This window comes from Centruroides vittatus, unplaced genomic scaffold, assembly GCF_030686945.1.
Source record: "Centruroides vittatus isolate TY-2023 unplaced genomic scaffold, ASM3068694v2 contig_400, whole genome shotgun sequence".
NCBI lineage: Eukaryota > Metazoa > Arthropoda > Arachnida > Scorpiones > Buthidae > Centruroides > Centruroides vittatus.
The window spans coordinates 2,797,303-2,825,139 of record NW_027122215.1 but is presented as its reverse complement, the minus strand read 5'-3'; the positions used below and the strand labels follow the sequence as shown (position 1 = coordinate 2,825,139).

The window sequence follows — 27,837 nt, the reverse complement described above, 5'->3', positions numbered from 1 at the left end:
TGAAGAGTGAAAAGCATGACTCATCATTCCAAACAAAAGCTTTTCAGCCATCCACTGTCCAGAAACAACAAAAATACACCAATCCAAACAGAGCCTTGCACTAATAGCAGTGATGTGTGAATTGTATGAAGCTGCTCTACTATAATATTCCATACTGTACAATTCTCTGTGAATAGTTATGTTACTAATGGAGTCACTATAAGCATTATGTATGTCAGCATGATAAATGTAACAGAAGAAAAACAGGATTTTTTAGCATTTTTTACTAAGGCTCTTCTATCAATTTGTGTGGCCTTTCTGAATATTGTTTTGCTGCAATTGTATTGTCTTGCTTCCTTCACCTCACAATATCTCATAATATCACACACAGTTGATTTTGGTATGTCTAGTTTAATTGCAATGCCCTGTATGGAAACATCATACAAATGGCATCCTATGACCAGCCCATGCTGGAACACAAAGTTTGTCCAAATGGCATATCCATATAAAGGTTACTGATAGAATCCTTTTAAGAATGTTATCAGTAACCTTTATATGGATATGCCATTTGGACATTCAAGCTTTATAAATGTATCTCAGCACACTTTATCATGTAGTTCATTGCACTTCTGCAAATCTTTGGTAGTGTGTGAATACTTTTGATGATAAAGAGAATGTTATAATTTAGTTGGTAAAATGTAAATAATAATTTTTTGTCTTAATATATTATAGATGCATGTTTTTACATATTTGAGATCTATTATAATAACTTTTTTTATTACATGTAAATACAGGAACTTTTCAAAATTGTTATATTGAAATGATTGTTAAATAATTCTCTTTGCACATACTCAGTTCAAGCAATACTATTTAAATATGAAAATTAAATGTGTTAAGTATCCATTTATTGATATGCTTATTACATTTATAGAGCAGTCTTTAAAAATATTTATTAAAAATGTTTTATTTTTGATATTTGCATGAAGCATTATACATATGTAAATTTAAAATAAATGTTTTATTTTTATTTTAATTTCATTGATAATTGGTGGTATTATTTTTTTTTTATATATATATATATATATAATGAATGTTGTCTTTAATAACTGATCTTTATTATTTTAATTTATTATTATAAAATTACAGTAGAGCATCGATTATCCGACTTAATTGGGGACTGGGATTGGTCGGATAACCAAAAAGTATGAAAAAATACATTATTAGTATAGTGTATTAGGCCTGGTTTAAATACTAGCCTCCCTTTCATGGTCGAGCCAGTGCTGCCAGCTAAAACATGCAAAAATTTAACAAAAATAATATTAAAGTAGCCAAGACATAACCAAATATTGTAGCACCGCCATCACTAGCAGACATTTGAATTTGCCGACTAGAACGCGGTTGGTTAACCGATAAGCCGGTTAATCGGGGGTTGGATAATCGATGCTCTACTGTATATTGTATTATGAATGTTCAAAATCAGTTAAAATAAAAATTATTTGAATTAACTCTAAAAATCTTATTTACATAGAAATGTATAATGAAATTCCATGTATTTTTAAATGTATGTTTTTATTATTTTAGGTGCAGGGCCTTTAAATACTATGCAAGGAGGATTAGGGGCAATGGGAATGGGAATGGGTGCTGCTCCCAATATGGGTGCAGCAAATTTAGGTATGATGGCAGGTGCTGCAATGGGAATGGGAAATATGGGAGGAATGTCTGGTACTGCTGGAGGAATGGGACTGGGAATGAACATGCAAGGTGGCATGGGGGCTGACAGATCCCTGATGGGTGGAAATATGGGAACAGGAATGGGTAACATGGGAATGGGAAGTGCAGTAGGCAATATGGGACTTGGTAATAGAAGTGCTTCAGGAATGATGAATGTTTCTGGAATGGGAAGTGGAGGAAATGGGATGGTAGCATCTAGTATGAGTGTAGGTATGGGAGGGGGAGGGGGAGGAATGGGAAGCAATATGAATGTTGGCATGGGAAGTGGAATTAATAGTGGAATGGGCATGGGTGGTAATATGGGAATGGGTGGTGGAGGTGCTGGAGGTGGAAATAGTATGGATGGCTTTGGTGAATTTGATCGTGGAAATGATAATTACAGAAGTCCTCGTTCATCTGATACTGTGGTAGTTAGAAATGTAAGTGATATAATTTTATTTGCAATTATTGTTTAATCATAAAGATTTTTATAATATATTTATTACAAAGTATGTTCAATAAAGTAAAGATAAAATGGTTTTTTATTTTTAAATATTTTTTTTCTGAATTGTTAAAAGTGTGTTTCAAAATATACTCTTTTTCAATACTCTTCTTGTTGCTTTGTTTCCTCAGATATATTTCATATTCACTTTCAGACATCATTAGAATACTTTTCAATATGAGTGGTAATCATATTTTTGGCTAATAAAACCAACTAAAGACTATTAACAATTTTGTCAAGTTTGCAAATCAAGAAATGACTTGTAAACTTGTATTGATTCTACATTGGGGTTTTTTTTTTGCATGAAAGTTGATCAAGGGGTGGTTTCCTTTATTGTGAGAAAACAGTTGCCTGAAAACGAATGTGATCTCTATCTGAAATGTGTTGCAATAAAAGATATTTTTAGGGGTTGATTAAGTGGTCTTGGGTTTTTTAAAGACAGATATAACAAAAGAGATGTGACAAAGTTGTTAATAGACTCTAGTTGGTTTTATTAGCCAAAAATGATAATAGTATACATACATCCATTTCCATATTAATTGTTATATGAGTAATAATGTCTCTGGCTGGCATTACTGTTCTACTAACTGTCTTTTCTCTGGATAAAAGTGAAAAAAAAATCATAGACTAAATATGAGCTGTAGAAAGAACTAGTTCAATATCACAATTTTTAAAAAAATGAATGTTTATCATTCTATGATTTTGCTTTTTTATGCAATTAACTAATTTAAGAATTGAACAATAATTTGTTTAACTTAATCATGTCAATATTTAAAGTAGGCACTCCTGATTCATGAGGTTATTAGATTGATCTCTAATTATCCTTGAAATCTTTGAATCTCTGAAATACTATTGACTGACATTTTTCCCTCTATGTTTCAGTTTGGTTTTTTTAAAACAGATTCTCAGTGTGGATATTATTATTATTTAATATTTATCATAATGCATATAAGAAGAAGAAATTAGAATGTAGTATAAATAATAATTTGTATCAACTTTGCAGCTCCAGTGGTTTATGCCAATCTGCAATATCAATGGCCACAAATAAATATTTCTGTTTTCTCTAAATTCTTTTTAAATAAAATTATTTACAGTCTTTATTAAACAACTTTCATATAGTAGTAATAAAAGTATTTTCTTGCAATCAAAATTTTTAAAAAATAATTATATTGATCATAATTATTTCCATTATTATATAATCATTTTTAAAAACTTTTGATATTTTTTTTATAATCAGTGGTTAAAATGATTTTTGAAAAATTATCATCAAGATCATCAACGTAGTCATTCTTTTTGGCATACAGTTTTATTGTCATGAAATTTTTAGTTCAAGAAAGTTCAACTGCAGAGTAGTAATTAAAACATTCTAAGAAGTGATTATATATAAGTATATTAAACACAAAATAATTTTATTAGTTATTACATTTTGTGATGTGCATTTTTAATGATACACAGGACTTGTTTATTTGTGTAAATAGTAATTTTCTTTTTACTACATACATTTTGGCTAATTTTTTATAAATTACTTTAAAAAATACAATGTTTAAAAACATTATAAAAATTTGAGAAATTAATTCTTATATTTACAGGAAATATAAAAAGCATATCAATGTTCTTAAATGTTATTCAGCCATTTAAAAATGTCTCAAAGTTCACATGGAATAAAATTTTTATATAGATGTGTCTGATTATCCAATATTCACATCTGAAAACTACTATGCACTGTGACAAATCCTTTAAAAATACTAGAGAACTATCTAATGTTTCCTGTAAATACATGGACTTGTTTTTTGAATATTTGTATTTTCTAAAATATTTTATAAATTTCTTTTATTTATTATAATTATTTTATTTGCATATGAATTAGAAATTTTGGATATAATTTTAAAAATTAACATTAAACTTTTTTTTTATTAAATATTAAAATAGTTTAATAGTAATTTTAATTATAAATTTGTTATAATTTTATTTACAAATTATTATTTTTCTATTCAGCTGCCCACTTCATATAATTGGCAGACATTAAGAGATAGATTCAAAGACATTGGTAAAAGCTTTATTAAATTTATTTTAAAAGATTGTGATGGAAAATTTTGAAGAAATGAGAGTGTAATTTCTTAAATGTCTTATATATTAATCAGGTGATGTTCGTTACACCGAAGTAAAGGGAAGAGGTACAGCAGTTGTTCGTTTTGGAACAGAAAGAGATGCACAGCGTGCAGTTGGTATCCTTGAATGCTTAAAATTAATCACAAATTGATTTCTCAATGAAAACTTAAATTTGTTTAAATTAATTATATCTTATCTGCATGATATAGAAAGTTGCATAATCACAAGAATAAAATACCCAAAAATCATGTTTTATTATTTGTAATTATTAGTTAGTGTTTGTAATTTTCTATGATTTGAAGAAAGCAAAATTTCATAAATTTAAATGGTTGTCAAGTTTGATTATTTAAGTAATTGAACTGCTAATATATAAAAGGCAAGATAATTTAACCAAGTTCTTTATTTATATATTTTTAGGCTTACTAAAATTTTTTGAAGGTATTGTATATCATTTAAGATTATACATATGGAGTATGACAATAAAAATAAGTTAGTTGTTGTAACAATTATGCTACTAAGGTTACTATTCAAATTGCCTTTCTTTTCCTTTCAACTGAAAAATTATTTATCATTTTTTTAGTTTCAAAAATGAAAATAATAATACATTAAAAATCGTATCCTGATGATCTAAAACCATAAATGTTAATAAAGGCTAATATAATATAATTTTATACACACAACTTTATTATGATATGATTATTAATTGAATATATTTCTCACTTATATACTAAGCAGTTAATGAGGAATAACTTTCTAATTAAAAAAAGCAGTTTGAGTAGACAAATTTAAAAATTATAAATATTAATAGAATAAATTAATTTTTGTTATCACAAGCAATTTATTATCTACAGTGGGTTTTGATATATGTTGATGGCATTTTTATTAATTAAACATTATTCTCATACATGACAGCATCCTGTAATTTTTTAACATAAATTTTTAAACTAAAATATTTTAATCGTTTATTATATTATATAATAATAATAATTTTCTAGATTTTGGCACATACCAATAACACAGCTTAATGCTAACACTTGTTTGGGTAGCTATGCTTTGACTTTAGTCTTGCATAGCACTTGGCACCAGTATCAGCTGAGCATATGACATTTGTAAAATAACAATAAAAATAAATTTTTGTGGTTAAATGTATAGGTGAACTTTTTATTCTATTAAAATACCTTGCATTGTTTGTTACTGTACATTTTATTTAAACAAAACTGTTACTTCAATTTTCTACTTTATTAGTTGCTACTCTCAATTTTAACCACTTTTTCTTTAGTGACACTGTATCTAAATGATGGAAGAAATTTTGGTTCTATAATCACCATAGTTCTTGAATAGTGATATACCTTCAAAATGTTTTGTAAGCCTTAAAATTTTATGAGAAACACTGTAAAATTATCTTGCAAGATACTATATATACATATAATTAAGATTTTGCTTATTTAAAAAATTTGAAATTTTTCAAAAGATAGCAATTTACCTTGACTATGTTTTAGATTTAATGCATGGAATTCGTATTGATGGCCGTCCTATAGAGGTCCAGTTGTACTGAGCAGTTTCATTTTTTGCACATTTTGTCACTCTCCATCAGACCCATTTTAATTAACTTTGTGTCCATTCTCAAATGATCACTAGCACTCTTTCAATTCCTAAGTGTAGCATGCAACAATGACTTTTTGTGAAACTCCATTGTTTGAATTCTTGTGAATGTGTATTGAGCTTCCTGTAGCATAGAATTATCAGATATTTAAGAGAAATGTTCAGTCTGTATTTCAGCTATCTACTGATACCCAGAGCAAATTTGACTTTAGGAACCCATCACACATTTTAATCTGCCTAATTGTTTTCCTCTCCTCTTCGCCCAAGGAAGAATTTCACTTGTGTTTAAATCCTAGGAGTATTCGCATATATATATTCATCACATCGACGAGATCCACATTTGTTTTTGGATGCTCATATGGCTACAAGCTGCAAATTCTTAAAAGTAGCATTTATGAGATGTTTTTGGTGTTTTTGCATTCCATGTGTCATCATCTTTTGTCTGAACATAATGATTTGATTGTATCTGATAGAGATATAGGATTTTAAATAAAGATACTTCCTTCTGTCATTGTTGTTGTTAACTTTTGTCATCAAGTCACATGAAGAAAAGGAAACTGATATTAAAATTCATGGTTGTAGATGTTTTATTGTCATATAGTCGCTAGATAGAAATTTTCTAATTGTCTCTGGTAAAGCTTCATTTCTTCCCAAACAATTGTAACTTTTTTTAGAATAGAAAGAGGCTATGTTCAAAATGAAAAATAAATATCTTGTTTTTGTAGTTTTTATCTAGTTTATTTTCTTTAAGAATCAATTATTGTATTTTGATAAATTTTCTTAAAGCAACAAATCTTATGCTACCTTTAAACACATAAAAGGTGAATTGTAATGTTAAAATAAAGTTATGATAATTTTAAAAAATGTCATTTAAATTGTGTTTTTATTAGCAAATTAATATAAACTAATTGTTTTACTTGGATTGAAAAATATTTATATTAAGTGCTTTCTGGAGATTTCCATAATGGTGATAAGACAAGAGGTAAGAATTTAAATTTGAAATTTCAATTTGGTCTGGAATTTATATTTTTCTCCTGGACATCCAATGTTGTGATCGTAATCTGATAAGTCTGGACAATTACGTTCTCATCCGCAAATTTCAAAATTTTCTTATGTCGGAAGTTGGAATTTTGTTAATGATTTTTATCTTGCAAATTTTCTAAAATTCTTTAATATTTCAGATCCATTTGATTATTTTAATGATTTTGTAAGGAGGTCACAGGAGAAGAAAATTCCTTTTTATATGTTTTATAAAATTTAAATTCATTGATTTATGTTCCAAAGTGACTGTGATTTTTAAGAAATAATAATTTTTTTCCCTCTGGGGTTTTTAAAAATTAATATTGTTCCATTTCGATGGCATGTAGATCAGTAAATTCCATATTTTACAATTTTTCTAGCACGCTCATTTATTATTATTTATATTTATTATGTTTTGATTCATTGATATGAAACTTGTGATTTTGGTTTGTATTGGATAATCTGTTGTTTGTAATCCTTCTTTTTGGCACAGGTTGTTTTAAATGCAGAAAAGCGTAAGTATTATTGAACAGGTAAGAGGAATTACTGCAAATGATATATATTTTTAACTCTTTTTTGTATTAGATGCAAAAAATTTATTTGAAAGCAACCTAAATATACAGTTTAACTTTTGTAAGCATTAGAAATTGAAAGGAAAAAAAAGCATCTGTACACATAAGAGTTAAAAACTAATTAATTTTGAAATAATAAATTTGTTAATTCATTTTAAGCAAATCATTATCATCTATAAAGTGTGGAATTTTAATTAATTTAAATAATTTTAAATAACAAAAATTAAAATAAAAACAATGATAATAATAATAATACATTGGCATGCAAAACTTAAGCAACAATGTAATTTTTAAGCAGACAGCCATGAAATTATAGAAAAGGACTTGTTGTGATCACTACAATGAACACCCACCCAGTTCAGTAGAAAGATGATTTGTATGCAGGAAGAAGACATTACGGGATGTGAGGGCACACAATGCATGCAGTCAGTGCGCGTAGTGCAAGACTACAATACAAAAAGGCTTTGATTCCATACTGCATGCATTCTATTTATTTTTGCACTAATATACTTTCTTCATCCTTTAAGTACAAAATACTGTCTATATTCTGAATTTCATGTCTCCTAGGTGATTTCTTGCAGAGTTACGGCAAAAAACAATCATTGCTTAAGTTTTGAACACCAGTGTACTTTAACTTTATATTGAAATTGCAATAATCTAAAACAGCAGTTTCCAACCTTTCTATTTTCACAGACCACTGAACTCACAATTTTGAATCCCACAGACCTATATCATAAATTTTTTTAAACAATACAAAGATCTATAGAATAATGCTTATAAAAGTTCCCTTTTACTTAACTGATATGAAATTCATCTGCTAAATTAAAACAAATTTGTGTGAAGTTTGTTGCAGCTTTTTTGAAATTCGTTTATAGATTGTTGACTCTTTTCCGTGAAGAACGACAATCACATTCACAACATTATTTATTGGTAAGTCATTTCGTGTTTGGTTCTAGATTCAAATAAAAAAACCCAAATGAGTGAGAAAAAAAGAACCAGGCATTTTGCATTTCTTTCGTAATACTTCAGGTAACCTTGAGTTGATCAATGTTCAAATTCCTCTATGTACAGTACCATCAAAATTTTCTCACAGATCACTGGTTGGCAATTGCTGATCTGTAAAAGAGATTATTGCAATTCTAATATGTCATTTGCAAACATAATAAAGCATAATTTTGTTCAATTAAATTTCATTAAATTTTAGAAAAATTAAGAAATTAAAACTACAAAATGATGATTAGATAAAACATAAAAGTTTACAAAATGAAAAATATTGTACATTATTATTCCTAATAATAATTCTAATGTTAAATATTTTAAGGTTAAGTTATATATTTAATTTGTTGAATATTTATTTAACGATTAAAGGTACTTAATACTTAAACAACAATAACATTTTTAACAAATACAAATGATATGCAAAAATAAGTATTGTATTAATTTTAAAATATATAAATTTTTTTACATATATATTATTACTACAGTAGAGCATTGATTATTTGACTTAATTGGGGACTGGGGTTGGTCGGATAACTGAAAAATCGGATAACCGAAAAGTATGAAAAAATACATTATTAGTATAGTGTATTAGGCCTGGTTTAAACACTAGCCTCCCTTTCATGGTCGAGCCAGTGCTGCCAGCTAAAACATGCAAAAATTTAACAAAAATATTATTAAAGTAGCCAAGACATAACCAAATATTGTAGCACCACATCACTAGCAGACATTTGAATTTGCCGACTAGAACGCGGTCGGTTAATCTGGGGTCGGATAATCGATGCTCTACTGTATTACTACTACAATTTTTATAAAAATTACAACATTAAATATGCAAAAAAATAATATAAAACTTTGTGAATTCTTTTATTAAAATTTTTATGTGAAAAACTGAGAATAATTTATAAAGTTAGTTATTTTTTTAAGAGGAAAGAAAAATTCAATTTCTAATTTTTTTAAAATTAGCTGACGGATAAATATTTTCAGTCATCTCATTCACACATTATTATTCACACTCAAATATATATGTACTGTACAGTACAGTACAGTACATATATATTTGAGATTAAGCAAGCTTTTGATGTAATGGAACTTGTTTAGATATTGTAACGAATCTAATGATATATTTTACTTGATGATATGTAATGTTCATTTTTAGTCTCTCATAACTTTAATGAAGAAAAGATTAATTTTCATTTCAATTTATGAATATTCAGTAATAAAATTGTTTTGGTTAATTATGTGGTATTCAATCTTCATGAAATGCTCTACTATTGAATGCTATACAATATGATTATCTCAGCAATCTTCCAAATTGTATAATGTTGATCTTAGAGAATAAGTGTCTTTTGATCACTAATAATAGATTTTTTTTAATTCTAGAATTTCAGAATGAATTTTTGAGATCAGTTATAAACAGTATAATCAGTAACTATTTTCTCTAAACATTATAAATATTTTTGTTGTTTATAGTGTTTTTTAATATGAAACAAAGATGAAAAAAATATAGTCTTTGTTCATTTTCAAAATCCAGCTTCATGAAAGTAAATGAAAATTAATTACTTTTTCTAAGAATAATGGTTACAGTTGACATTTTGTCATTCAAAATATATACAATAAAACCCTGTTATTTCGATATTAGATAATTTGAAGCATTGTGTAATGTGTAATCAGGTTTAGTCCCCAGCCTATAGGATTTTGCATATATTTTAGTTTGGATAATTCAAAAACTTCCATAATATTACATGTTTATAAGAACGTTTCCACACCCAAGTGGCTGTTTTGGTTTTACCAATTACACATTGTTGATTTATTGGACCTCGATTCAATGTCATTTGGACATTGTAAACATTGCCAGTGAAAAGCGAATTTTTATTTTTATGGAAGAAATGAGTTTAGCATTTAATTATTTTGGACATTTATTTACATAAATTTATTTTTTCAATAATTCCAAAGTCCATTAAATATATATTCAAGATAGAATGTGTACTTATAGCTTGAGCTTGTTTTCATCAGATCGCATGATTTTCGTAATTTTGAACTCAAGACAGTGAATTCTTTGTAGAACTATCCATTAGTCTTCTAGATGAAATTTGCAATAATTCTTATTGAAGTACTTAACCTTTCAACAGTAGGATAGTCAGGTATGGTGCTACCCCAAAGTAGTGGAGAATAAATGTGGGAAATTTTTAAAGTATTTTTTCACATGTTTTTTTCTAATTACTGTTTCAGAAAAAGATTTTGTAAACAGTTATGTCTAGTAAAGAAAAGTCTTTTTTATTGTTACATAATTCATTTTTTATGTGAAGTTTTTTTTGTGGTAGTTTTGGCGATACCCCCCAAAAGAATTTAACGGATATATCCGTCCCTCACCACTGCCACACGATCGCCCTTGATGGATATATTCGTCGGTCACTGCAGAGTGGTTAAGCTTCTTTCATAAATTATTTTCAGATTTTGCTTTGAATGTAATTTGGTTTAAGTTTTCATTAAGTACATGTCAACTGGCAGTTTTTCAAAATAGGTTAAATTGCTAAATAACTTTTAATATTAATGCATTTGTAAACAAATGGGTGAAATTATATGAAATAACGTCATAATTTTATTTGACAATTACAAAAAAGATCAGATTTGATTTAAAAAATTCGAATAATTCTAAGTTGTTTTTTTGGTTCCTCGAGTTTTGAAATAAGGAGGTTTTACTGTATAAATATTGATACTGTAGTGGTTGATGCTGTAATCTTTATGGCATTATCTACTACAAACATTTTTTTTTTAGCAATTTTTTCTTGGATGCATGCAAATAAATATTGTAAGTTTTAATTTATTTATTATAATTACATTTCTCAGAGTTTCTTCTGCTAATAAAAGATACTGGGATTAATGTAAATGCATATTGTTTCTTAATTTGGTGTTCTAGTAAATTAGGCATGATAACTAGATATAAATATTATATATGTTTATTTATCATACTTAAAATTTATAATTTATTATTATTATTATTTTTACAAGTTGTTAATGATTAGTTAGCTATAAGAATGAATTCACTATTAATTTCATTAACAATACAGGAATTCTATATGTATCTGCCTGTAATTATTACAAATGTAAATATTTTATTGGTTTTTTTACTCAATATGTTGTTGCTTTTGTTTTTTAATTTATTATAAAAATCCTATATTTTATAGTGCTGCTAAATAATGTAATAATAATCCACCAATACTACCATAATAAATTTTCATTACGAACAAATACAGAAATTGCAAAAGTTTTTCTACAGAGAAAACAAAATATAACAAGTACACAAACCAGTAACTCCTGCAGACAAAAATAGAACACCATCAAATTTACACAACGTGGACCTGGATAAAGCACGATACACAAAATATAGACATCCTTGGACAGTCAGCTCAGGAGCAGCTACACAGTATGTACCCTAACCATCTTGACCAGGATTGTGTTGACAAAATTGCATCAAACTGATGGCTGACTTATGGTACCTCTTTGGAAAGACAAAGGGTTCATGATTGCAACACAAGAAGGATCAGGTTATAAATACAAGAAATACAGGAATCATATTTATTAATAGACATAACACTTGCAGGTGATACTTATAGAAAATACTATATATTATATGTGAACTATACAACAAATTTCAAGCTTTTAACACAAATTACTATACACATTCAAATTATTATAGAAAACACTCACAAAATATATTATGACCAGGCAGAAAAACAGTCCATCACAACAGATCAGACATCACATTCATTGACAAACAAACCAAAATCATATGCATAGACTTAGCTGATCTAAACACCCACAACATACAAAATACATACACTGAAGAAATTAATATATACTCAGAACTGTATATGGAGAATGGACAAGGCTTTAGGAGTTTACTTTGCCAGTAATCATTTTTTGCACTGATGTCCTACCACATACATTATGCAATAAAAGTCTACAAACAATGCTTCACAACAGTATATATATATATCACACTAAACACATCTCACATAGTCAGGAAACTCTTAAACACAAATGCATTCACAAACAGTATGCAAATATATTAGTTATGCTTTGACATTAATTTGGCAAAATTAATGTTAAAGCACAGTGCTGGGCACTGGTATATGGAGTATTTTATAAATGACCAAATTTCACAGACTTACAGAAAGGGAAAACTTGAATATCAAAGTCAAGGATCTTCTTGATCCGAAGCTTAATTAGCAAGTTATTAAGCATAGAAGTGTAATAATGTTATTACTGATTTTTAAGTCTAACTATGAAATAAATTGGTAATTAAATTTGTTTACTAAACAGTTCATTTTTTAATTAATATCTCTTAATTAAATTAAATTTAATTAATTCAGCCAGGAATACTTTTTTGAAAATGTTGTTCAGCAGTGTCTTTGAGAAATAAGAACACTTTCAATAGTCACTGTTGATAGAGGAAAAGTAAGAACTCTTGAACACCAGATATGGAGGAGTAAGTTATTGCTAGAATTGGAAGATACTAATACAGTTACAAGACAAATAGCTAGAACAATAGGTGCCACTCATTAAAGTGTATGGTGTATTCTTCATGAATACCAATTATATCCATATCATTTTACAGGTACTCATGCTACACAATTTTCCTACACAGATATAATTTTGTCAATGGTATCCGCAGAGGAGTATTAATCTCTGTTTTTTTTTTTTTTTTAGAAATGTACTTTTTACAGATGAAGCAATATTGATGATACATAGACCTAAAAAAACAAATAATGTCACTACACACTGATGCTTAATAACTCACTAATTAAGTTTCAAATCAAAAAAACAGTTCTTGACTTTTTTTATTTAGGTTTTACCTTTATAAGTCCATGAAATTTGGCCAAAAATTTTTAAAACACCTTGCATGTGCTATGTAGGCTATACTCCACCAGCACCACAATAATAATAATAATAGTTTTTTGGACAATTATGGCAAACCCATTGGAAGAAAGGATAGAGTTAAAATTTTACATAATAATAATGAGGTTGAGGCCGACGTTTTCAATGCAAAAACATGAATGTCAAACATTCAGCACTGCCTTCCTGTAAGCCTAGAAGGTTGACAATGGCATTTGGAACGTCTGGAATCATGCTTGATGTTCCGAACGCCTTTGTCAAACTTTTACGCTTACAGGAAGGTGGTGCTGAACGTCCGACGTAAACGTTTTCACATTGAAAATGTTGGCCTCAACCTTGCTAATAATTAAGTAAAAATATTACAACAGTTTAAATAAATTTTGACCATATTGCTTTTTAATGTTACCAAACTTAATTTTTATTTTAATGTTTTTGGATCATTTTGAGCTGTCTTCAGTTAAGAATAGCTTATATATAAAATAGAACAATCAGCTTTTAAACTAAAAAGAACAAACTATTTAAATTATACATTAAAGCCAAATGATTGCCAGATTACATCGGGCTAAATCACTACTACTATTAATAATTAAATGCTAAGTAATTTGGAAGTAGAGGTAGGCCTTAGGTGCCATCTCTTGCTAAATTTGATAATTATATTTAATTATTAAAATATTAATTTAATTATAATTATTAAATTTAGCAAGAGACAGTGCTTAACACCTACTTCTAGTGCTAAATTACTTAGTACTTAATTATTAATAGTAACAGTATAGCCTGATATAATCCAGCAATCATTTGGCTTTAATATCTAACAGGTTTTATATGTTGATAATTGTATTTAAATTATGTTTCAGAACAAGTTTTGACCGGATTCAGACCAGCCATAATCTGGTCAGTTTGTTATTCTAGAACATAATTTAAATAGTTTGTTCTTTTTAGTTTAAAAGCTGATTGTTCTATTTTATATAAGCTGTTTGTTCTTAACTGAAGACAGCTCATAATGATCCAAAAACATTTTAAAAATAAAGATTAAGTTTGTTAACCCAAAAAAGCAGTAGGGTTGATATTTGTTCAACTATCATTCCAAGTTTTGTGAATCATAAAGAAAATTTTGAATTTAATTATCTTATTATTATTTAATTTTTTATGGGACTTGTTAATTTAATACAATTTAATGTAATAATTTTATTAAATACATATAATCATAAATATATTAAAATAGGAAATTGTAGAACTTTCATATTCATGGATTCTTTACATGTACTGGACATATTTGTGTTTGGATTTGCAGTTTCATTGAATTTTTTTATTTTTACCAAAAATTCAAAGCGTGAAGGGCAAGAAGAATGTGATTACAGTTATCATTGCTCAGTTTACCAGTATTCTTAACATCTTACCAGTTACAGGTCTCTTAACCTGAGCATTATCAGTACATCAGCTAGTATGTTAATATTTGTTAAACACTTTTAAATGAAAGGTTCTAGACTTTGACTATATATTCTATATTATATTAAATGATGATAATTTACAATAAATATTATACAAAGTGATTCAAAATGATAGAAATTTCTGAATATTTTTACAAAGAAATGATCAGCAATAGGAAAATGCAACATAGAGCATCCGAAACAGGAACTTTCAGTTTCAGATTATGCTATACACAAGAATTGTATACATTGTTCTGGTGTAGCTATCAGATAGCTACACCAGAACAAGGTAGCAAGTGGACTGGAACATGCTTTTTTTTGTGTTTTGGAGCTTTATACCACATAATCTGTTATTACTGTCTAGTGAGTATTTAGAAGAAAGTATGGAAAGAATTCTCTGTTGTAAATTTCTGTTGTAAGTGGTACAATAAATTTCGTCAGATCAGCCACATCTGTAAAGGAAAGAGTTTCAGCTGATCACCTGCAAACAAATGAGTGACAGAATAGTTGATTGTTTGACAGTCATTTCTTCAAAGTCCAAAGAAATTGGCATGACAATGCAGTTGTGTGCAAAACTTCCAGCAGAAAACAGTGTGGTGAATTCTATGAAAATATCTAGCTCTGTCATATTGTAATCAATTGCTACTGGCTATTATGTCAAATGATAAGATAGTTTGCTTCACTTTTTTCTCAGATACAACCTATATCAAAGAGGAATAAAAGTTCATGTCAAGAGTGTGTTTGTAACAAAGCCACATTTTATTTGTTAGAAGTAAACTGACACAACATTTGTGCATGGGAGTTATAAAACTATATCATGTTTTACTCATTAGTTTTTCTATAAAATCATTTATAGTGCACCTTTAAATGATTAAGCATGTATAAGATATCAAATTTTCTTCTGAAAATGCCATTAAGAAATAACATGGTTAACTCAACTGTGATAGAATAGAAAGGAATAAGTATGAAAGTTATATTTTAGATATTACTAAATTAAATTATAATATGAATATGTTTAATAGCTTGTAGTTAATTCAAAAAGTTAGTGAATTTTGTATGGAAAAGAAATCTGCATTTTACCATGTAATGATTATCTTTTATTTTTCAGTATAGAGAAGATATTTTTAAAAATAATAACTCGTGAGATGGAACTAAGAGAAAGTAATGCTACGCTCTTTCCTTTTATTAATGTTGTATTCATCTCTCGCCTCATCCCAAAAGTTGGTGGGCATATCAAGTCCACCATTCATTTCTAATTGGTGCCATTGTATAATCTTGCTGTGATGTGCTTTGTTTTTCACTATATCCAAGTACTCCATTCTTGGTCATCCTCTTACTATTATCTTGCCATCATTTTCTCAAATAATATCTTCATCCATTCTGAATGTCTTAATGGATGTCCTATCATGTTTCTTCTTTTATTTATAGTGTTTATTGTATTCATATTTCATAATAAATAGACTTGCTTCTATCCTGAACCGAACAGTGCTAATATTTCTTCTCTATCTTTCTTTCCTCACTAACGTTTTTCGAACCTCTGGTTCTTCAGGTGAAAAGATATTCGATGGCAAGAATCTTTCAAAAAAAAAAAAAAAGTGAGGAAAGAAAGATAGAGAAGAAATATTAGCACTGTTCGGTTCGGGATAGAAGTAAGTCTAATTTTACAGTGTGTCTGGAAGTTCTTTGTATTCATAATAAATAGTAAAATAATAATTTTATAATTACATCAGAAACTACAACAAAACTTTCATCATCATAAACTATAGTGTGTGTTCAATTAAAGTTATCAAATATTAATTCTTTGTGCCCTTAATATTTTGAATTTTGTTTTTATATTGTCCACACAGACCTTGTTTATAAATAGGACTTACGCTGGTGTAGTTTTGAATTAGCAGAGAGGAATTCTTAGTCAAAAGTAAAACAAAAAGTGTCTTTATTTTCACCTGCTATATTTGCTAATTTGAAATTTTTTTTGATGGAAACTATAAGAAAGAGCATGATATATAAAATTAAGAGATATATAATGTTTAATTTTTGTTTAAAAATAGTTTCAACTAATTAATTACTCTATAATTTTAAATATGATAAAACACAGCCTTAAAACAAAATTTCATGTACTTTTCAGCTTTAATAATGTCTGAATTTGATAATATTTCATATTAATTTATCTCTAAAAAACATTTATATAATGATAGCATGGTGTAAAAATTAATTTTAATTCTTTAAGAATTGTATCAAATTTATTATTATTTGTTTTTAATATTGAAGAATAATGTAAATAATGAGTTTTTAAAAAAATTAGTAACAATATTCAGTAATAATGTGATTATAACAATGTTTTAGTTCATGTGATAGTGACATATATGACTAAAAAATTTTGAATATGGTCAATGTGTCTTCTTTTTATTAATAAATACAGTGTAACCTCTGGATAGGGGACATCGTTGGGACCAAGAAGTTTGTCCACTATTTAGAGGTAAATATAATAGATGTCCTATTTGAAGGGTCTGGTAACTGTAGAAATGTCTGTTATGTACAGGTTTCTGCTGTTCGGGAGTGTCTGTTAATAGAGGTTTCACGGTATTTATAAACTATTGTGCTTTTAATTTTATGGTTACAATATGTCAATAGGAAGATTATTTTTAAATTTAACTTGTTATAATTAAGAAATGACTGTAAAAAATTGAAAACTATTTTGGTAGGAAAACATTTTTTTAAACAATAATTGGTTCATATTGAATTTTGCTGTCAACAATCATAAAAAAAAAATATCTTTAGATCCTCAGATTAGAAGCAAATATAGAAGCTTGATAACATTTCAACAGAAGGATAAGAAGCAAATTAAAAAAAAAAAAATTCTTAGAGGGTTCAAGAGAATATTTGAATTTGTGATAAGCATTAATAAAATAATGCAGAAATTCTAGATTTTTCATGGTTAATAAGACTAATTGTTTAGCTTTTATAGAATGAATATGTTCACTTTATCTGTTTGAAGGTTAGTGATTTTGAAAATATAATTTAGACTTAATTTATAATTTCAGTTATAGATCTAACATTTTAAGTCTAGAAATCAATCAATATTTGACAAAAGTAATGAAAAAAAAAGTATATACATGAATTTTTTTTATTATTTCATTTATTTTGAAATTTCAATGATGATTAAATTTTGATATATATGAAAGGGTTATTAGTTTTATAAAATGATTAATCAGGATTATATGTTAAAAGGTTTGAAGGAACAAATTTAAAAACTTTGTTATATTTTGCACTTCAATGTCTGGTTTCTTTTTTTTAATCAATCTTTCATACATATAAAACATACCACCTTAATTGTGTTTTGAAATTTATAAAAATAAGTATAACTGTGACAGTGTATAATCAGTACTCTACTCTGATATACGTCATGATTTATGGTAAAAGTTGTGTGAAAATAATTTAAATCACATAATAAACATTAAAACTGTTATGATTTGATAATTGTCAATAGTAGTATTCAGTCTTATCCTTTTGATACTATTTTTGTATTGAACGAATGTATTTGTCCCTGTTACTGTTTTTTATTTTTGAATTTTGAATCAAAATCTTATAAATATATTGATTCTTGTAAAATGGTTGAGAGCAAAATCAGTTTAGTAAACAGTTTGAAATTTGTATTTTGCTTTAACTATTTTGCAAGAAATGATTTACACTTCGCGAAATATTCTAATGGGAAGTTTATATAATGGCATGTAATCGTTAGTTGTAAGAAATGATTTAAATGAATTATTTGCTTGCTGTTGCGTGTTTCGTTTTGTTTAATATCTTATATTTTATTCTTACGATATTTAAATATTTCATATTAATATTTTCCAGAATATATGGAGGAGGAGTTTAAATTGCCCGATTATGAAGGTAAATTTAAAAAGCCGGATACTGAAATTCAGTATTTTAAGAACAGATTTGTACTTTTCTTATTCCCATGTAAAGTATAAATTAAAACTATTAAGAAAAACATGTTTATTGGTTTTTATTTTAAACTGGAAATGTCACTTTATATGATTTTCGCTATTATATTTTGGAAAGAAATTTTCTAACAGTAACAATCGAAATGATGCAACGCACTTGGCATTTTGTGGGAGGAAGAAATTGTTCCAAGCGAGAATCGAACCGGACATCTTCAGTTGGCAACAATGCTTACTCGTATTCATTATTCTCGAAATTATGAAAATGAGGATCAGATTTTGATAATAAAATTGGCTTGCTTAAATTATCATCAGAATTAACCAACTTCTCTTCGTTATCGAGAAATCGCCTGATGGGAGAAGTGAGTGCTAATATCATATTTTATTTCTTTTATAAACACTAATGTATGTCCAGAAAAGACTTGATCATACAGTTTTCTTTATTCATTCAACCTTCTGTTACATTTGGTGATGGCGATCACTTTTTGCTTATAATTTGACATTGAAGTAGCGCATTTTGGCAAATGTAAGAGAATGTTTAAGAAAGGAAGCATTGTCAAGTGTTTTCTGAAAACATTCCAGTGCTATAAGAGAAACAAAAGACGAAACTTGACTCCAAATTACCGTAATTACTCGCATATAGTACGAGGTGTGACTTTAAAGATCAGAATAAAGAAAATTAGATTTAGTAATACAATTCTAATTTTATTTTGTTTAATCACAAAATGTCAAATGCACGTAAATGCACACATTGCCCCTCAAAAATTACTGGCATTTTAAACTTTAAGGAGAAATCTTTAAAATCGACAACATAATTTGTTCGTGTAAAGTGGACAATCGGGAACCTTTTTTGCCAATTCTTAAGTCGAATCCACATTCCGAATTCTGATTTCCGAATAATCATTTGTTTTCACGTGGGAATGGATTAAAACATCTGGCTACCGTGTGATTTTGGAATTCAATTCAATAGTTTTGCTATTCATCTTTACTCCTGACAAAACACGAACGATTCAAACGACCTGGATAAAATACTTTTGTTTTTAAACACCAGAGGGTGAGCATCCGGTAAAAAATGCGAATACACGGTTCGCAAAAATGCAAAGAATCCTTCGCTCGCTCGTATAGGACGAATTTGAAGCAATAAAAAATGAATAAAAACTTATATGCGAGTAAATACGGTAATATTTTTTAGGCAAATGTGGGAAAGGATATGATAGGAAAAAAATTTGCCAGATTTAGTATTATTATTTGACTTCGCCCTTTGGGTACTAACGGCCTTTTTCAGAAGTCCATTATGGGTTGGCGGGTGGAACGGGTCTCGGCCACCTGAAAAATTCCTGGAGTATTTCGACCCATCCAGACTATCCCGTGGCACCAGAGCGGTAGGCTCCCACGTTAATCACGCGGCTGTTTACCCAGTCTCTTTTTTTACTAATACAATAGCGAGGTTGAGGCCGAAGTTTTAAACGCGGAAACGTGTACGTCGGACGTTCAGCGCCGCTTTCCTGTAAGCCTAGAAGTTTGACAATGATGATTGGAAAGTCAGTGGAATCATGCTCGACATTCCAAACGCCATTGTCAAACTTCTAGGCTTACAGGAAAGTGGCGCTGAAAGTCCGACGTACACGTTTTCGCGTTTAAAACTTCGGCCTCAACCTCGCTAATAAACAGAAAGTTTGAGGGCTCCTAGGTTAGCGTATCTGATACAGACCTACCAATCCAAATCATTGTTAAGCTATCCGCGTGGCTTAATTCACGAAATAAAAGTGTAAATTCGGTCCCGTCGCTTCGGAAACTGTCAGCCTATCGAGCAGATTCTTAAGTTCGAACTCGATCAGATCCTTAAATTATAGAAACCAAGTAGTAAATAAATACAGACTCCTTTAAATATCCAACAACGACTGTCTTTAAATTTTATTCGAGCTTAGTAGTAAAATAAATAGTTTAAATTACATTAATAATGAATACAATGTTTTCTCTCCTAAGTCGTTCAAATTCTGCAATGGCGTCGAAAGATGCCGCCGGTGCAGGAGAAAAATTTACAATGGCCCTAGGGAATGATTTTAAAAAAGTGGAAGTTTCTACGTTGTCTTTATTAGTACTGTATTGAAGCGGTTTTCTGAGGTCACGTGATGACGAGAAGTCCCGGGTCTATTTTGTTAACAAGTCCGCCCCTGGTGAGAGTCATGTAAAAGTCTACGACTCCACACCCTGATACTAAGAATAAATTTTGAGAAAATATTTTTTAATGATTCTTACAGATAATAGCGAGGTTGAGGCCGAAGTTTTAAACGCGAGAACGTGTACGTTGGACGTTCAGTGCGTAATCTGCTATTAAGTATCTACAATCAGTGCCATTTTACGTGAACAGTTATATTAAGAAGCTAGAATAGATTAAATGATTTTATTGAAAATTAGAAAACCAGGAGTAGCCTAATTACAATATAAGAAGAATGGGGAAAATTTATAAAAATTATCAGCGAGTTACGCAACTTTCCCGGCTGTTATGAGTTTTTTTTAAAAAAAAGTAACTTTTCTATAATTAAGTATAAATAAAATTGTGTGTGGCGCCATCTGTTGTGAGATTTTGTTATAAAATTTTTAATTACTAAAATGGCAAAAAGCTTAATTTGAGGGTAGGGTTGATTTTTATAAAACAGTTTAAATGCCAATAACAAATAAAAAGGCCTACCCCTCTCGAGATACGACTTATTACATCCCTTTATCTCCTCACCTCTCGACCATTAGGGCTTTGTTATAAACTCCGTATCGTATCCGTATGGCAGTACAAGCGTCTAGCTCCCAGGTAAATATTAGTTCTAAATTGTGCGGCTACGGTGAACAGCACCAATCGCGGCAACTGGATTTATCTTTGTTGAAAATGGAATGCATTATATGCATTTTAAAGTACAAGTATAAGCAAAGTTTAAGCAGACATATGAAAGAGAAGCGTAAAAGGACTATAACAGGAATGCTGAAGTTATAGTTTGTATTCAGATGAGTTTCATAAGAAAAGTATTGTCACACTTTAGCAAGATACATGATATTACTACTGTATATCTAATTATATTCAGACATTTAATTCATTTAGTGATTTTAAGAAATGGAAACAGAAATATGAAGTAGGAAATACCGTTAAGTACCGTACATCATAATGAGTGGTTCAGAAACGAACATTAAGCCTAATAGTTCTACATATTATAACTATCATAGGTCATAAATTTTAAGTCCCCCTATGTTTTATTTTATTCATAATTCCATCTCATAATCTTATAATAATTTTTTATAGAATAATTCATTTTTAAGCAAGATGTCTATCATAAATTTAATTTATTCTCACTTTTAACTAATAATCTCAAATAAAGCATTTGTAATTTATAATTACGAACAGAAAACACAAGTCAATACTTGTGTTTTCTGTTCGTAATTATACCGGTATATCACAAATCGTACTGTTTAAACTTCGTCTATGATTATATTTTAAACCAGATACGCTACATTCCATTTTATTTAACGTATAACGACTTCGACAACGTTGATAGTACGATAAACAAATGATAAACGTGCTATTTTACTCTTCGGATCGGGGCGAGGCATGCACGACACGTTGCTCTGAGGTGGGTCCGAGGCCACATCGGGATCCCGGGAAACGAGCGCACCGATCAACTGGCCAAGGCGGAGGCCAGGGCCCATTTGTAACGAGGACGGTGGAACCCTCGACTACATACATAAAAGGTACTCTACTGCAACGATGAATGACATACTGGCAAGAGCGCTGGACTCAAAGTACTGTACTGTACAGTAGGTCGGTCAACTTATGCCTTCGTGCCTGAAGTTGGCCATACTCCAATGTGCTGTAATTGGCTTGTGACTCAAATACTAACCGGACACGGGAGGTTTCCCCATTTCAAGTCTAAGTTTGGACAAGGACTACGTACTTGACTGTCCTCTTACTGAGGATTTCCGCCGAGGGGCCGACCAAGTAGACTGATCTAAGCCTCCTGAACAAGTACTTCGAACGCTAGCAGCTAGTAAAGGAAACTTAAAGAAACTAAAGGATTTGATGGAAAAGGTAATAGGTCTTTTCGACCTATGAGCTCAGTGGACGCACTGGGCAGGGCCCCCCTTTCTAGGGGAGGGAACCCCGCTGACCGTCATTGTGAGCAAGTCTCTCATTGGTAGAGAACTCCATGTGCAGTACAGGCTGCACCAAAACGTATGCCCATGTAAGAGGGTTGGACTTGAGAGCGGGGAAGGCAAGGAAAGTGGTGAAGGTTGGTGGTTCCTCTTGGGTTATACCGGAACCGGAGTCCGAGCATTAATCTCAGGTTCGACTTAAGAGTCCAGACCCAGTAGCTGGGTATCAGACTAGGCCTATGATTAAGACATAATCTTTTTGAACTCTGTAGTGCCATTAGGCAGGGCAGAGGCAAATTACTTAGAGTTTGTTATATGAGGCTCATGGGCGTAGCCAGGAAGGGCATGGGTGGGCACGGGCCCCCAGTTAACCTGGTGCCCCTCCCAGAAAATTACAGCTTCTACTAGGCCCCTCCCATAACAAAATCCTGGCTACGCCAATGATGAGGCTTCGGATCGAACGAAAAGGCTGATGTTTCGTATGAAAAAAAATCACAAGTAAGGGGCCGTCCATAAATTACGTAAGGGTGATTTCGGCCATTCTAGACCCCCACCCACCCCTGTGTAAGAAACCGTGATATTTTCTTTGATCCCCCTCCCCTTCCATATCTTACGTAATATGGAAGGGCATGATTTAAAAAAAAAAAGATTTTAACAAAATTTTTTTTAATGAAACCCTAAAAATCTTAGGTCCAAGATATTAATTATTAATTAGTTAATTAATATGTACTATTATTTATAAAGACTTTATGTGAACAAATTTAAAAATATAAAAATTTAATGAATTCGAATGAACAATTTATTTTAAGAACTTTATATTTTAATTATTAACAATCTTTTCATTATTATTATCATTAATCAACGTCATAATATTCATTTTTATATTAATTTTAATTTTCACAAAAGGACGCAAAAAACTTTGACAGATCGACTAGCTACTACACGTGTGAACAGAAACGTCATACAAAACAAAACAAGAGAGAGAAACCACCAGACTGCCTTTCTCCCTTGATATTCAATAAAAAATGTGTAGAGCGTGAACTGCTAGCGTTATTATTCTATCACGTCACACGAGATGGCATTGGTACAACGAGCGTTCTTAATAGAAACCGCCAAATTCAAACCTTCACCACTCAACGAGATCAAAAAATAAAAATAAGAATATTACGTAAGACGAGATCTATTACCCCCTACCCCTGAGTAAGAAATCGTAAGAAATCCTTGACCCCCACCCACCCCAAAATACCTTACGTAATTTATGGACGCCCCTAATGTAAAAATGTAACTTATTCTCATCTTTAACTAATAGAAATTACGAATAAAGCATTCATAATTTGTAACTATAATCCAAAACTGACATAAATCCAGTTCCCGCCATTGGAACGTCTGAAAGAGGCCAGTTACCCTTAAAAAGGCCTCCCGGAAGGCATTATTTTCCACTCCTCGAGTATGGCCAAGTAATAAGCTTCGGCCGGCAAAATCGAATCGTACGATCGCAGTATCGGAAGGGAAAGTGATTGAAGCTAAAAGCCTTCATATTAACCCAGACAACGAATAGAGAAGTTTGGTTCCTTTTGGGCTGGGTTACAAACTCCATACCGTAACCGTATCAGTAACTTTTTGAGACACTGGTACATACTTATGGCAGTAGTTATTAAATACCATATGAGAGCATGATTCCACTGACGTTCCAAACGCCATTGTCAAACTTCTAAGGCGGCGTTGAAAACGTCGGCTGCAACCTCTCAATAAAGACTATCCATATCCGTAAGGAACCAAACTCTTTTATGGTGTACAATGCAGACCGCCGTACATATGCGCAATCTTGATGTAAATCGGAGAAAATATCATTGTTTGTTGTTGTCAGATCTACACTATAATTATTTATTCAATTATTTTTTTATTTGTTTTCTTTATGATAAAAGTAACTCTTACTTTAAGTTTTATAAAATATCCATAAGTACAAGCGTTGCAAACAATTACGGATACAGTTACGCTACGGAGTTTATAACCCAGACCTTAACCACCAAACATTATTAGTATCAATGCCCCTCATATACAAGTTGCCATGCCAAATTTCGTTTCTTAATCTTTATTCCATCCTGAGATATTAAGCGAAATAGACGCCAACACACATACGCAAACACCCACACAATTTTTTTGACTTTTTGGATTTAGGAGGTTCTCAAAACGTGGAGATTTTCAAAAAACTCGGAGGGTCAAATTTGACACTATTCCAATACATTTTACTTTCACTTGTTATGTATACATAACAATTAAATACGAATTAATACGAATTGTATTTTGTTCTGAGAAAATTCAATGCAAGTGCTTTAATTAACAAACAAACAAAACTAAATATAATGAAAATAAGTACTCGTTTTTATTTTTCTGTACTTTAAAACTTACATAACAAATCAGTACTAAATAGAAATTATCAGTCATATTGTCATATTAAATTCTAATATTCCTTATTTATAATAAACAGAAAAAAGTTATTTAATTGAAATTTATAGTTTCAAATAATTTTAAAATATATAACTATTTTTAAACAATAAATTCAATTATAAATTTATATGTAAGAAAGATTATATATATATTATATATTTTCTTATTACTAAAACTCAAAAAATGTAATAATATATTATTAAATTAAAATGAATTTTATGGGATTCGTTTTCCACGCCCAATACCATGTCCTAAACTTGAGGCTGCAAATCTCTTGTCTTGGGTCAGACTAAGTCTTTTGAATAAAACAAAAGGCAGAATATTTGCCTGTGTCATTTCAGAATTGTCACATGTATGTTTTGATTCGCTTAAAGATGAAAAGTCATTATTTGAAAATACTTTATCTAGGTTATTAGCATCATAACTAGGTGTATTTGAAATGGCTTGGAAGCCACGAGATATATTATTGCTGGCTGTATCTTTTTTGATAATTGTAGTGATAACATGATGTTTGGGTGGTTTCACTAGAACATCAACAATATTTTTAATTGGTAATGGTGATGGAAGCTTGGGTTTTGAAGTGCAATCATAAAATTGACAAACGACATCAGAAAGCAAAAAGCACCAACGTTTGGCACACCCCAGTGCACAATATGGATTATCAATATCTTCATGAAAATCACAACGTGAATTAGTTGCGTAATCATAAGCAATAGAAGTAAACACATCAGCTGCAGCAATTTTACTTGGAAATGCATGATAAACATAAGCCCTAAGTTCCATTAAAAGATGAATCAAACTATAATATTTTATGTTTTGTAAATTGTAATAAGTTGCTTTCTTACAAAGCCAATCAAGACAACCTTCATTCTGTTTTATACTTTCTTCCAAACAAAATACTGGTGCAATTTCTCTTTTTCCTGAATTGACAAAGTTTTCAATACTTTTACAAATTTTGAAATAGTTACTCTCTGACAATTCAAACTTTGATGTGGGAATTTTATGAGTTTGATAACTATGCTGCATTGAAATTAGACCGTATCCAAGAGGTATGCGTCCAGCATCAATAAATGTATGAAAATAATCTTCGATTCCTTCTTTAATCGAATATTTTGTAATTCCAACTTCTAATGGAAGATATTCACCCTCGTCAGTGCAGCATAAAACATTAAAAACCATAATGAAGAACGATGTCTCTTTAACTTCATTTACAGAATCCATTCGGGATATGAATATTTCGACAAATTTCATTGCTTCCTCTGTCTTTTCTTGTTCTTCTCGTACAGTACGTAAACTATTGGAGAGAGACGCACCATCTGAACACATTTTTCCAGTTATGTTTTCTTTTGACTTTTTCTTATATTTTCGTGCCATAGTTTTGTATTTTGCTTTTTCACTGTCAGATAAATCTTTCCACAAAGGACCAGCAATTGAAACCGTATCACGCAATGCAATAGTCCTACCTTCTAGTCTATAATCTTTCTGTAGTTCCTTCATGAAATAGTAAAATCCACTCATGCTTTTTCGGAATTTTGACATGTATTTAATTAAAGTCGACGTTATCTATGAAGGTTGGGCAGAAAATTCTTACCTTGTAACGCGATCGTGCCAAAATGATTCCCCTGTGGTAAAAAATCTCTAATGAAAATTAAGTATTACGCAATACGAAAGAAAAATTTTATATTTTTTTTTTCCTTTCTTGCGAAGACACAATGCAGTGACAGTAGATTGTGTCTTCGCAAGAAAGAAAACATAAAACACGGTTTCCTCAAGATAAAAAAAAATTTATAAATAATTTGTCGGAAAAATGAGAAAATATTAAATCATCATCATCATCATCATCTGCTTCAGCTTATTCTACCATTTCAAATTATGGTATAGTTTCCAGAACGTGTTTTTGAATTCTACCACACGAGGGCGTATGTCTTGGCAACCATTAAAATACTGCTGGGAAATTTTATAGAAGGAGAACAATTATTGTTAACGGGACACATTATGTGGTATCGAAACAAATGAGCGAGATCGTTCTATACATGTTTGTGCCCTTTATGTTAAAAAACATCAGCTTTGATATCTGTCCCATCAGGGACGGATTTACAAGTAAGCTATGTAAGCTGTTGCTTAGGACCTCGACTTTCAAGGAGCCTCAAACATTTCTACAAAAAAGAAAATTGAAGTCAAATTTTGTAATAAGATTTTTTTACAAACCAACAAAATATACTTTACTTTTTATTTTGTGTAGTATTTCATTAATTTTTTTTTGGAAAAAATTAACATAAAGTCTTTCTTTAAAAAATTGATAAAGCCAATTAAAAAGAATTATTTTTAATGGAACGGATATAAACATTTAATTAAATTCAGTTATTAAACATAAGACTGGTGAAACCTCACGTTTTTTTCGTCCAATATCCGAATTAATTAAATCAGAGTATGTCTCTGATTTAATTAATTCGGTCTGATTTAATTCTTTTTTTTTATGATTGACTTCTAAAATT

At 29.8% G+C, this 27,837-nt stretch overlaps 2 protein-coding genes across 4 annotated transcripts in view; one reads left to right on the top strand and one right to left on the bottom strand.

Moving 5' to 3' along the window:
* The window catches only part of rump (rumpelstiltskin), a 55,540-nt gene extending 48,909 nt beyond the window's left edge, over nucleotides 1-6,631 (top strand). For all 3 annotated transcript variants that reach the window (XM_067271747.1, XM_067271745.1, XM_067271744.1), the window contains 4 exons: nucleotides 1,561-2,129; nucleotides 4,187-4,238; nucleotides 4,333-4,416; nucleotides 5,800-6,631. In XM_067271747.1, coding sequence (XP_067127848.1) covers nucleotides 1,561-2,129; nucleotides 4,187-4,238; nucleotides 4,333-4,416; nucleotides 5,800-5,855 — 761 coding nt within the window. In that variant the 3' untranslated portion in view covers nucleotides 5,856-6,631. The remainder of the gene's footprint in view (nucleotides 1-1,560; nucleotides 2,130-4,186; nucleotides 4,239-4,332; nucleotides 4,417-5,799) is intronic.
* Nucleotides 6,632-25,504: 18,873 nt separating this feature from the next.
* LOC136976527 (protein maelstrom homolog) lies at nucleotides 25,505-26,860 on the bottom strand. Its single transcript, XM_067271832.1, has one exon. It carries the CDS (start codon nucleotides 26,858-26,860, stop codon nucleotides 25,559-25,561), a length of 1,302 nt encoding a protein of 433 aa, XP_067127933.1. The 3' UTR covers nucleotides 25,505-25,558.
* Between the last annotated feature and the right edge of the window lie 977 nt (nucleotides 26,861-27,837).